Below are 10,408 nucleotides of genomic sequence, written 5' to 3' on the forward strand. Positions count from 1 at the left end.
TAATATTCATAAGTATGTTTTAATTAGTGTATAATCACCTGAAAATAATCATTTTCATTACTTTGGAATGAGCCCTTTATATCTATATAGGGAGCGAGTCCTCCGTCACAGAGCCCATCATGTTTCTACAGTAGCCCAGAACAGACAAACCAATCACTCGCTGTATGCAAATGTCTGGACTTCACTGCACTTACGGACTTTGCAGGCGTGTTTATTTTAGTCTAGACAGGACGTCTGTTACAGATGAGTTTTCTTATGCATCACAACTCCCCCGAAATGACTCATTTCACTATCAGAATTTGATTCATTCGGTCCGATCACATTTGGAATATCTAGAAGAGCCACACGATTGAACTACAACCTGTCCAACTTTCATATGATTGAATGTTATATCCAACTATATCCAGCTCTATTTATACATCTAAGGTATGAGCCAGCCGAGCGATTCTTATAGGACTGAATTGGCACCATTTTTGGTCTGGTATCCAAGTCTTATAATACATCCATGGCCATGGCCGGATCTACTATACAGGCAATCTAAGTGCTAAGAGTAGAAGTGGGCCCTCAATGATGGGAGGGGGAAAGAAAATGTGTATACTTTTTTATTGACAGGCTACACAGTAAAACCACACAAGGCTTGACCCTTTCTCTTGATGTTGATAATCATGATTGCTATCAGAGTTGGAGTTACGAAGTTTGTACCTGAGAGCAACATGATTCAATCAGAATAAAATAAAAATTGTAGCATGAGTGTGGCCCCTGGCAGTATTAATCAAGCTTTGTCCATGGTGGGCTCACTATGTGGATATAAAAGATTCATTCTAAGGTAACAAAAATATTTTTTAATTTTTAGGTTATACACTGATTAATTAATTTTATTTTCCATTTCTGCTAGATGCCACTAAATTCTACACATTGCACCTTTAATGTCGTCCAAAGAGGCAGTTTTGTACCCAACAAGGCACAGTTAAGCACTTGAAGGTTTTCTTCCACTTTTAATATTCAAGTCAAATAACATCAGCCTACTTCAGCTTTAATGGGTTAATTTTGGAGCACCAGTGGCTTCCTGCCAAATGTTCATATATATATATAAAAGGTGTAGGCTGAAGATAGTGATGTCACTGCCCAGCGGACATATCCATGCTGTCACTTTAATTTCAGTGCAGTCCAGGGGGCAGGGTCCTGTTTTTTTTTTCTTTTTTTTTTTTTCCTCTTTCTTGGACTCGGAGCGTTTGCGCCAACCACAGCAGCAGCAGCAGCAGCAACAGCAGCAGCAGCAGATTGAATGAAGTGTGTTTGCAGGCTGCTGGCCACACGGAGGACACCGTGCTGGCCTGTTCAAGATGCCAGACATGAACAGCCACAATGCATCATTATTTTGCATGTCTTGAGAGGGCGGATTTGAGCCTTTAAGCATTTCTCCTGTAGCCCCCACTTTTTTTTTCTTTTCCTTTAAAGAAAAAAAAAGGCTGCAGGGGCCTTGAGAAACCGATCTCCGCCTTGATGGTATCTGGAGAGAGGACGACTGGCAGCTCTCTGCACGGATGATAAAGAACTCGGGGAAAGGAAATGGTCAAGATGGCAGCTGTGTGCGGGATGATAAAGCTGATGTGTTGGCATTGCATGTAGTAATAGACGTTTTTTGTGTGGCATGCACGTCGCAGGATCGCGGTGCAGGACCCGGGTGCTTGTACAGGAACGCCGTGCAGATTCCTCCAGGACTCTCCGCTGACTCTCTTCCACATTGCGCGAAAAATTGCAATGCATGTTGGCCAGGGTGTGGGCTGTGCACGGGAAAAGGCAATGTTTTGTTAATGCTGGTCAGCTGGATCGGCTCTGTGTGTGCTGCGGATAGACTGCTCGGAAGGAGGATAGACAGACAGACAGACACGTGTTGGGACCGGGCTGCAGGCTGGACAATTTGCATATCGTGCATAGTAAATAATCAGTCCCTGAAGCCTGCACACAACATTGATGGAATGCGACCTGAGTGATTTTATTAAAACCCCTTTGTGACACGACCGAGGTATAATTGCGATTAACATGGCTGAGGCGCTGAGCAATGGCAACGAGCCTCCTCTAAACGTGGAGATAGATCCTGATTTCGAGCCCCAGAAGAGGCCACGGTCCTGCACTTGGCCGCTGCCCCGACCGGAGTCTGGTGCAGGCAAGCCCGGGACAAATGACACTGACGTAATCCCCGAAGAAGAGGATGATGAGGGTGGCAGCACGGAGAGCGACGCCACGCAAAAAGGCAGCGGTGGTGTCAAAGCCCGGGAGCCGTACAGGAGCTCCGCCTCGCAGCCTGTGGAGGTCCAGCGTGGACACAGCAAGGAGGAGGCCGCCGATGGCTCGCCTTCCTCCTCGCAGACCCCCGCTGCGGCTGCGGGCGGCTCTGCCTCCCAGCAGCTGAGGAAGTCCTCCGCCCGCAGGAACGCCTGGGGCAACTACTCCTATGCAGACCTCATTACCCAAGCCATCGAGAGCTCCCCCGAGAAAAGGCTGACCTTGTCCCAAATCTATGACTGGATGGTGAGGTCTGTGCCATATTTCAAGGACAAAGGCGACAGCAACAGCTCTGCTGGCTGGAAGGTGAGCGGTGACATGCTGGTGCTGTCATCATAACAAAGACCACACTGTGGTCCATGTAAAAAAAAAAAACAACAACCAACACACACACAATGCACACAGATGTTGTTCATGTGGGAGCAGTGGAGGAGGGTGTAAGCACGTTTTTTGTAGATATTTGCAGACACCACCATTTACAGGGTGATTTTAGAGTATATTTTTAGCTTCATTGTGAGGCATATTTGAGTGTCAGTGTTGATAATCAGCAGGGAAATGGGAAATGTGTGGCAGCCTGACAAGCACATGGTGTCCAATGACATATGATCCAAGATGCTGTCAAAATATAAATGTACTGTTGTGATAGTGTGTGCATCAAATTACATACATCATTTGATCTGCACCATAAAAAGAAAAAAAAAATCACAGTACAAACAAATCCAGTTTCTGTCCCTACCTTAAAGAGCAAAGTAGGTATGAAACTCATAACAGGCGATGCAAAGTTAATTTCACTTTCAGACAAACTGCTCACATTGCAGCGCAGGGGCTTCTTACAAGCTACAGTGGGGCCCTGCTTCTGTTTGATTTTAAGGATTAGTTCGGCCTGGAAAACCAATTCATCTGTCATGGAATCAAGACTGATGAAAGCTTTGAGCTTTGCAGGATTTAGATGGGGAAGGGGGGGTAGAAAAAACTCTGGAAATGGGTTTGTAATCCTGCACAACTGTGGATGTGGGAAGCAGGCTGATTCCACGGAGTTACTTCATGAAGAAATGACATATAACTGAAGATTGTGCTTTTTTTTAAAACCTCCCCATGCTCATGTGAGATGATGGGTATTGGGTGTATAAAACATGCACATGATGTAGGAGGAACAAATTGATGCTAATAACTGATTAATTTGCACAGAATCAGCTTTTTAGTTAATACTTCAGATTAGTGGTGGTTGGTTTTCATTCATGTTTGGATGTACATTTGCTGCCAGTGGCTGCAGACAAACATTGGCTGGCAGAGGAAAGGGTTAATGTTAGGGTTTCAGAAGTGCTGACATCAGCATTTCCTAGGAGATGCTTTGTAGCTGTGTGACATTCAGCAATCAGCTTAAGGTTGGGTCATCTGCATGAGGTGCTGGGGGAGACAATGCAAAAATGTTACCCAGCACGTCCAGGGTAGGACTGAAGGGTTGTAAACGCAGACCTGTCACATGTCTCACTGCAAAACAACAAACCAGGATAACACACTGATTCCAGATTAAATGACGAGCTCTGTCTGCAGCTCCGACACAAGGTTAAAATCTTCTCATTTTGTCTCCGTGGTGAATCCAAACGACATATACAGCTCCTATGGATGACCAGCCAGCGGCTCGGCCCTGCTGTGAGCCACACTCGTCTTTTCATGTGGCCCCTGGGCACAAGAATCAATCAGCTGACTATAAATTATGTAGGTCAATGTGTAGCAGTGTGAGAGAAGCTCAGTGTTTCTCTTTGGATCTGGCTCTGGCTAAACTGGCATTGCTCCAGTCCCCGCTCAGAACGAGGCTTTGCTCAAAGGGTGCTGCAGCACTGCTGTAACTGCGTGGGGGAGGGGAAGGCAGGAGTTTGCTCTTTGTGATTTATCTTTTAAAACGCTCCACGGCTCATACTGTATGTACCTGTGCAGCATTCAAAGAATTAAACACCTCTGACGCTCGATAGGTGAAATTACGGTGACTAACGTGTCCTTAAAGAGGGAGGTCTGGTAGCTGCTTTGTTTTTCAACACAGAAAATTACACATGTAATCCAGGATAAGATGTGCATCTTAAACCCCCAACAAGACTCCGCAGCCTTTTACTAGCTGTATAAATGATGTAGACGCAGTAAAACAAACACCTGTATGATGTAATTCAATCAAATAATGTAATACCTGCCTTTGTGAAGCTTTATACATCCAGTTTCTGCTCCATTTAAGAGGAGTCAAATGAATGTTTTGGTCATATTTAGGTTGTAGATTAAAAGATAATATACTGAGCTGTTCTACTGCAATGTGTAACAGCTATTTTGTCCACCTGCTGTAATATAATGAAATCCAATACAGACACAGTGCAATTTATGGCCTCATAAATTACCACAGAGTTGTCTCAGCCAAAACTGAATTGTCACATAGGTTTATTTATTCACTGCAGGACAGTTGTATTGGATTGCATTAGATTGAACAGGACAGGTGTTACTTTTATTGTGTCTACTCCCTGTAATGGGATGATTAAGAAAGTGCAATAAATAAATGCCTTGGCTAGTTTTTTTTAGTTTTTTTTTATAAAGATAAAGTTTTGCTGTATTTAAAGCTAATTCATAAATTTTGATTACTTAGGATTGAAAATATTGATGCACCAAACCAATCTTAGGGATCGGTATTGGCCTGATACTGACCATATGAAGTGGATCAAGTATCAGCCAGACACGATCGAGTTTCTCTGTCAATATCATTATAAAATTCACTTTCATTTATTCAAACACAGGAGACCCCCAGCTCAATTTGTAGGACCACAGAAGCATAATATTGTCTTTTTTTCTTATATAGCAGTGAGGTAGCTGGTGTCAGATTCGTACTCACTACTGACAGACTTTCTGTGGTTCACGATCTTTTTAGGAATCTGTATTGGCAGAAAAGAGGCTCAGATTGGAGTATCCTTACCCATAAATAATGTTTCCAATCCAAATCTGTTATCTGGCAAAACTGAATGTTCCTCGACAAAACAAGAAGAACAAAATGTGACTCAGAGAAGTTGATAGTTTCATTCGGGTTAGGGTTGTCATCCATGTGTCTTTACGTCAGCCATGCGCTTGTGCAAACATTAAAATGACTAAAAGCCTGAGTGAAAATGGGCAACAATGTTAATTAAATATTTGAATTGTAGCAGGACTAAAGCTTGAATTTGTTTTGCACAATTTGACATATTTGGATTATAGTGGGAAGTTTATTTATGTTTTTAAAAACAATATTTCAGCAACGTTTTTGGGAGAAATTGCAAATACTTTTAGGCTATTAAAATGAACCTGGGTGTTTCTTGATGTACAACGTCAATGCATCATCTCATATCTGTTCTTTAAGGACAGATGGGAGGATGTTTATAATAGTGAAATCATTACCTTAAACAAGCCAAAGCCCCCCAACAACAAACATGTGTCCCTGGCATGAAATGCTGCTTAACTTTTCTTCCATAAATGTTTATATATGGCCTCTTGTTTTGAGATGATTTGTTTCCGAAATACAAAAAGGTCAAGACTTTTCTTCAGGCTCGTTTTTCAAACATTTGAGAAAAGTTGGAATACTGAAAAACATCCATATCCTGTCGGGTCACAGGTGCCGGAAAAGGCAAAAATGAAGGAAATCAAAAGCAAACAAAGTCCGAGTTGTTCCCCCTCTGTGTTTTATTAACATCATTAGAGCACTCTCTTCATCTTTTACATCAAACAATCAAGAGATTCATCTGTTTTTAACTATAATGCTTATATTTTGGATTTTTCTTATTGTCAACAAATCTCATAAAGAGGCCAAAAAACCCAACAATGAAGCGATCTTAGTAGTGTCTTAGTACAGTGTCTTGTATCTCAACTCTGATATCTCATTCCTCTGTGCCACTGAGCTAATTTGTCATCCAAAATCTATTAAAAACACATAAATGAGCAGCACATTTGCACTGACTGACATGTTTCTTCATTAGGATAAACATGGGAACTAGTTTATTTTAGTGAATCCCACATACATCACCCTGCTGCTGAAATTACTCACCAGTGTGTGTTAATCTGCAGTTGAAAATGAACTATCCTTTCACTCCTGTTTGATTCATGCCATATAAACATAACAGACCCCTGCTGCTTTAGGAAAATTCCTAGCCTTTTATATAACTTATTTTTAAAGAATGACACCTTCAGTAGGAGCCAGTCATCTTGTGGCTAAGCGCTGCAGACGGGCTGGGAAGGTCAGAAAATGCTGAGAGACGGACTAACACATTGTTGATTTAGATCTTATCATGTGTTGACAATAAAGATAAAAATATATAGTCCACCAGCCTTATCCTTTGTAAAGTCAGTACTTTAGTCTAAGTAGAAGCGTATTGGTTGAGCAATAAAAGCTCCACCTCCACCTCCACCTCCCTAGTTTATGAGCTTATTGTTTGTATGGAAACAAGAGGAGCAAAGCAACGAGGTACCTGATGTTTAGGTTTGAGGCTCGCATGTGCTGTGTTGTTGTAAGTGATGAAAGTGTTTGCTCGTTGACCTAATCCCTTAATTGGCTTGAGGGGAGGGCTTTGCTGGAAGTTTGATGTCAGCGGGTCATTCTGTGTTGACTCATAGAATACAGAGGAAAACTGCGGCCGGCGCTCCTTTTGTGATCTCGCAGTCATCACAAAGCTGGAGAGCGAATTCCTCCACAGCTGCTACTTACAGGATCCACAATCTGAAAACACTCCAAAGGCTTTTGTCTAGCTGTAGTTTGTTCGAGCTTGTTTGCTGTTTGATTAGTTTAATCTTCTGAGAGGTGGATTTAAATAGGGCCTGGGTTTACTCAAGTTAATTCAAGCTTAAGAGAATTATGCTGGACCCTCTCCCAGTGAAGTTGGCCTTTGGGCTGCAGAGATCTCTACAGAGTTCCCTCTGTAGCTGCAGTGTGACCACGTTCCAGCTGTTTAATTTTGTACATGGTTGGGAACATCTCTAGGGAAATCCTGTAGACCTTCCCGAGCAGCCAGAAATAGGTCACAATGTGAAGTGCAAAGAAAAGTGTCTCTTAGAAGACTCTACAGTGTTAGATTTCTTCACTGTACTCTGTAGTAATAGTTAGTTTAGTACCCAAATTACAGGATTACAACTCTGGGTTAGGGTTCCCTTTCCTATTAATCGTCTTCATTTTTGCTCTTTTCTGAACATTTCTGATCCCAAAGTGCACAAGGGCTGTGTGTTTTATGTATTTCTTACAAAAAAATATTCTCAGAGAAAGTCCAGTAAAGTTTTAAAAGATGATTCTGGTTTATTACATCCTGGCTCTTAATTCTCATATTTTCGATCATCCCTCATCTTAACAATGACTCCCTAAGTTAAGTGCTGAGATCGGGTAATTGGTAGCATTATTAAAAACGAAATTCAACTGGGCAAGAAACAACTCCAGTCAGATAGGTTTGGCAGGAAAAAAACAAAAGTGACCCCTAAAATAATTATACAAAAAATATACAAACTGAAAATAAAAACAACAAGGTTAATTCAATAGTTCTTAATAATGTTCTTAATAACGTACAATCTTCCTCAGTAGATGCAAAACATGATATTGCAGATGTTAAAATGTCCATTCTTCTGAGCACTTGTCTGTGTTTGATTGAAAGTTCATGTGAGTTGAAACGTAATTCAAATGTAAACATCTAAAATTCCAGCTGCTGAGGAAGCTCACATGGTACGATCGAAAGCCCCAGAGCAGCTACTGAACGATCACAGTTTACAGACCTTCTGGCTTCTGGTTCAACTGCGACAAAGAGATAAAGTGGTTTAGGCAATAATCTCGCTATAATGTGTGCTAGTTTACAACCTATCTGATCATTTCACCTCCATTTCTTACATCAGTGTTAGTTGTATTTTATCTTATGTTAAAATAACTAATAGAAATGATTGCAAAAACGACATAAATAAAACTCAATTTATAAAAAGTTCACACACAGATATATTTTAATGAATTTATTTGTTTTCATTGCAGAACTCCATCCGACACAATCTGTCCCTCCATAGTCGTTTTGTGAAAGTCCAGAATGAAGGAACAGGAAAAAGCTCCTGGTGGATGGTTAACCCGGAGGGTGGAAAAGGAGGGAAAGCTCCACGACGACGAGCTGTATCCATGGATAACAGCAAGTACATCAAAGGAGCCAGAGGACGTGCCACCAAGAAGAAAGCCTCACTGCAAGCCGCCCAAGACGGTAGCTCAGAGAGCTCCTCAAGCCTCTCCAAATGGACAGGAAGTCCCACCTCCCGCAGCAGTGATGAGCTGGATGCCTGGACAGACTTCCGCTCCCGGACCAATTCCAACGCCAGCACACTGAGCGGTCGTCTGTCACCAATTCTGGCCAACCTGGAGCTGGACGAGGTGCCTGACGATGATTCCCCCCTCTCCCCGATGCTGTACTCCAGCCCCAGCAGCATGTCGCCGTCCACGGGGCCAACAGGGCTCTCTGACCTGGCAGGTACCATGAACCTCAATGACAGGCTCTCCGACAACCTGATGGACGACCTTTTAGACAATATAAGCCTGACAGCATCCCAGCAGCCTCCTCCTGGAGAGGAAGACAATGGAGCCAATGGTCAGGGGAGCTCGGTGTTTACCTTCAGCTGCTCAGGAAGCAGTCTGGGTAGCCCCTCTGGCAGCTACGGGCCTAACCCCCTTTTTAGCCCGCCGTCCATCACAAGCCTTCGTCAGTCGCCCATGCAGACCATCCAGGAGAACAAGCAGACCACCTTCTCCTGTATGTCGCACTTCAGCGACCACCAGACCCTGCAGGATCTGCTCAGCCTGGACTCCCACAGCCCCAGCAATGTCTTGCTTACCCAGTCCGACCCGCTGATGTCACAGGCCAGCACAGCCATCACCCTGCAGAACTCCCGCCGTAATGCCATGCTGCTGCGCAAAGACCACCTGTTGGTGAACCACACCACCGCAGGTCAGGCCCAAAGCTCTTCAGTGCCTGGTTGGCAAGCTGGCTTGTCAACCTCAGACAACGGAGGCCTGGGGCTGAGCGGTGAGGCCGGCCACCCCAGCGTCAAGCAGCCGCACCTGAAGTCTCCCAGCAAGAACGCCTCTATGCAGCTCGGCTCTGGTTTGTCCGGCCAGGACCGCTTTCCCGCTGATCTGGACCTCGATGTGTTCAACGGCAGTCTCGAGTGTGACATGGACTCCATTATTCGCAACGAATTGATGGACGCAGATTGCCTGGACCTCAGCTTCGACTCTCGCCTCACCTCTGCCCAGAACGCCAACAGGAATTCAGGAAGCTTCTCCAGCTCGAAACAGACCTCCCCTCAGAGCTGGGTCCCGAGCTGAGAAACTGTAATAGAGCTCAGCATGATCAAAAAAAAAGAAAAGAAAAGGAGGCGGGGGATGTAAATTGGGTTTCATTGTCCTGCATTGTGCAACTAGAGGGAAGAAAGTATGTAAAAGTGTATTCATGTAGTATTTTTTTCCATTATTTTTAATGTGAGGGATTATGTTCGGTACTGTATTTTAAGTGTCTGAGACACACAAGAGTGTCTTCACAGTGGAGGGAAAAAAAATTCTTTAAAAAGATCAATGCCTGGACGGTGTGAACAACAGTATTGACTGGAATGCAACTATGGGACATTTTGTTTAAGCTATATAAAAAAAAAACAAAAAAAACATCAACTCGTGTTAGTCTCAGGGAATCACTCATATCACAAAGTGATACATGAAACTGAAGATGAATTATGTTTTTCACCCTGCTTTCTCTCCTCTTTCACACCCTTTCATACCTAAACCAACATTTTTGCCAAACCAGCTGTCAGCCTGTCGGGGTTGACAGCCTGTTTACAGAACAAGCTGCAGAGAATGTTACATTATTACGTTCCAGTGGAGGATACTTGACAAGCTTTTTTAAGTTTCTTTGAGAGTACGTAGCCTAAAACGGACTAAAAGATTTAAAACATTTATGAAAAGCTTTTTTTTGTTGTTTCCCATTGATGAACCGACTCACGCACCAAATATCAATCTGTAGAGGTAATATGTTATCAAAATGTGAACTGATCTACATTGTGTGGTTTTTGTATGTAATGTTTTATTTTTATTTAGCAAATTTTACCCTGTGATTTTAGT

At 43.1% G+C, this 10,408-nt stretch overlaps 1 protein-coding gene across 1 annotated transcript; it reads left to right on the plus strand.

The window, feature by feature from the left end:
- The first annotated feature begins 1,675 nt into the window (after positions 1 to 1,675).
- On the plus strand, positions 1,676 to 10,155 carry foxo3a (forkhead box O3A). Its single transcript, XM_053335542.1, has 2 exons — positions 1,676 to 2,592; positions 8,288 to 10,155. Exons 1-2 carry the CDS (start codon positions 2,044 to 2,046, stop codon positions 9,620 to 9,622), a joined length of 1,884 nt encoding a protein of 627 aa, XP_053191517.1. The 5' UTR covers positions 1,676 to 2,043; the 3' UTR covers positions 9,623 to 10,155.
- The last annotated feature ends 253 nt before the right edge of the window (positions 10,156 to 10,408 follow it).

Source organism: Scomber japonicus, chromosome 16, assembly GCF_027409825.1.
Source record: "Scomber japonicus isolate fScoJap1 chromosome 16, fScoJap1.pri, whole genome shotgun sequence".
NCBI lineage: Eukaryota > Metazoa > Chordata > Actinopteri > Scombriformes > Scombridae > Scomber > Scomber japonicus.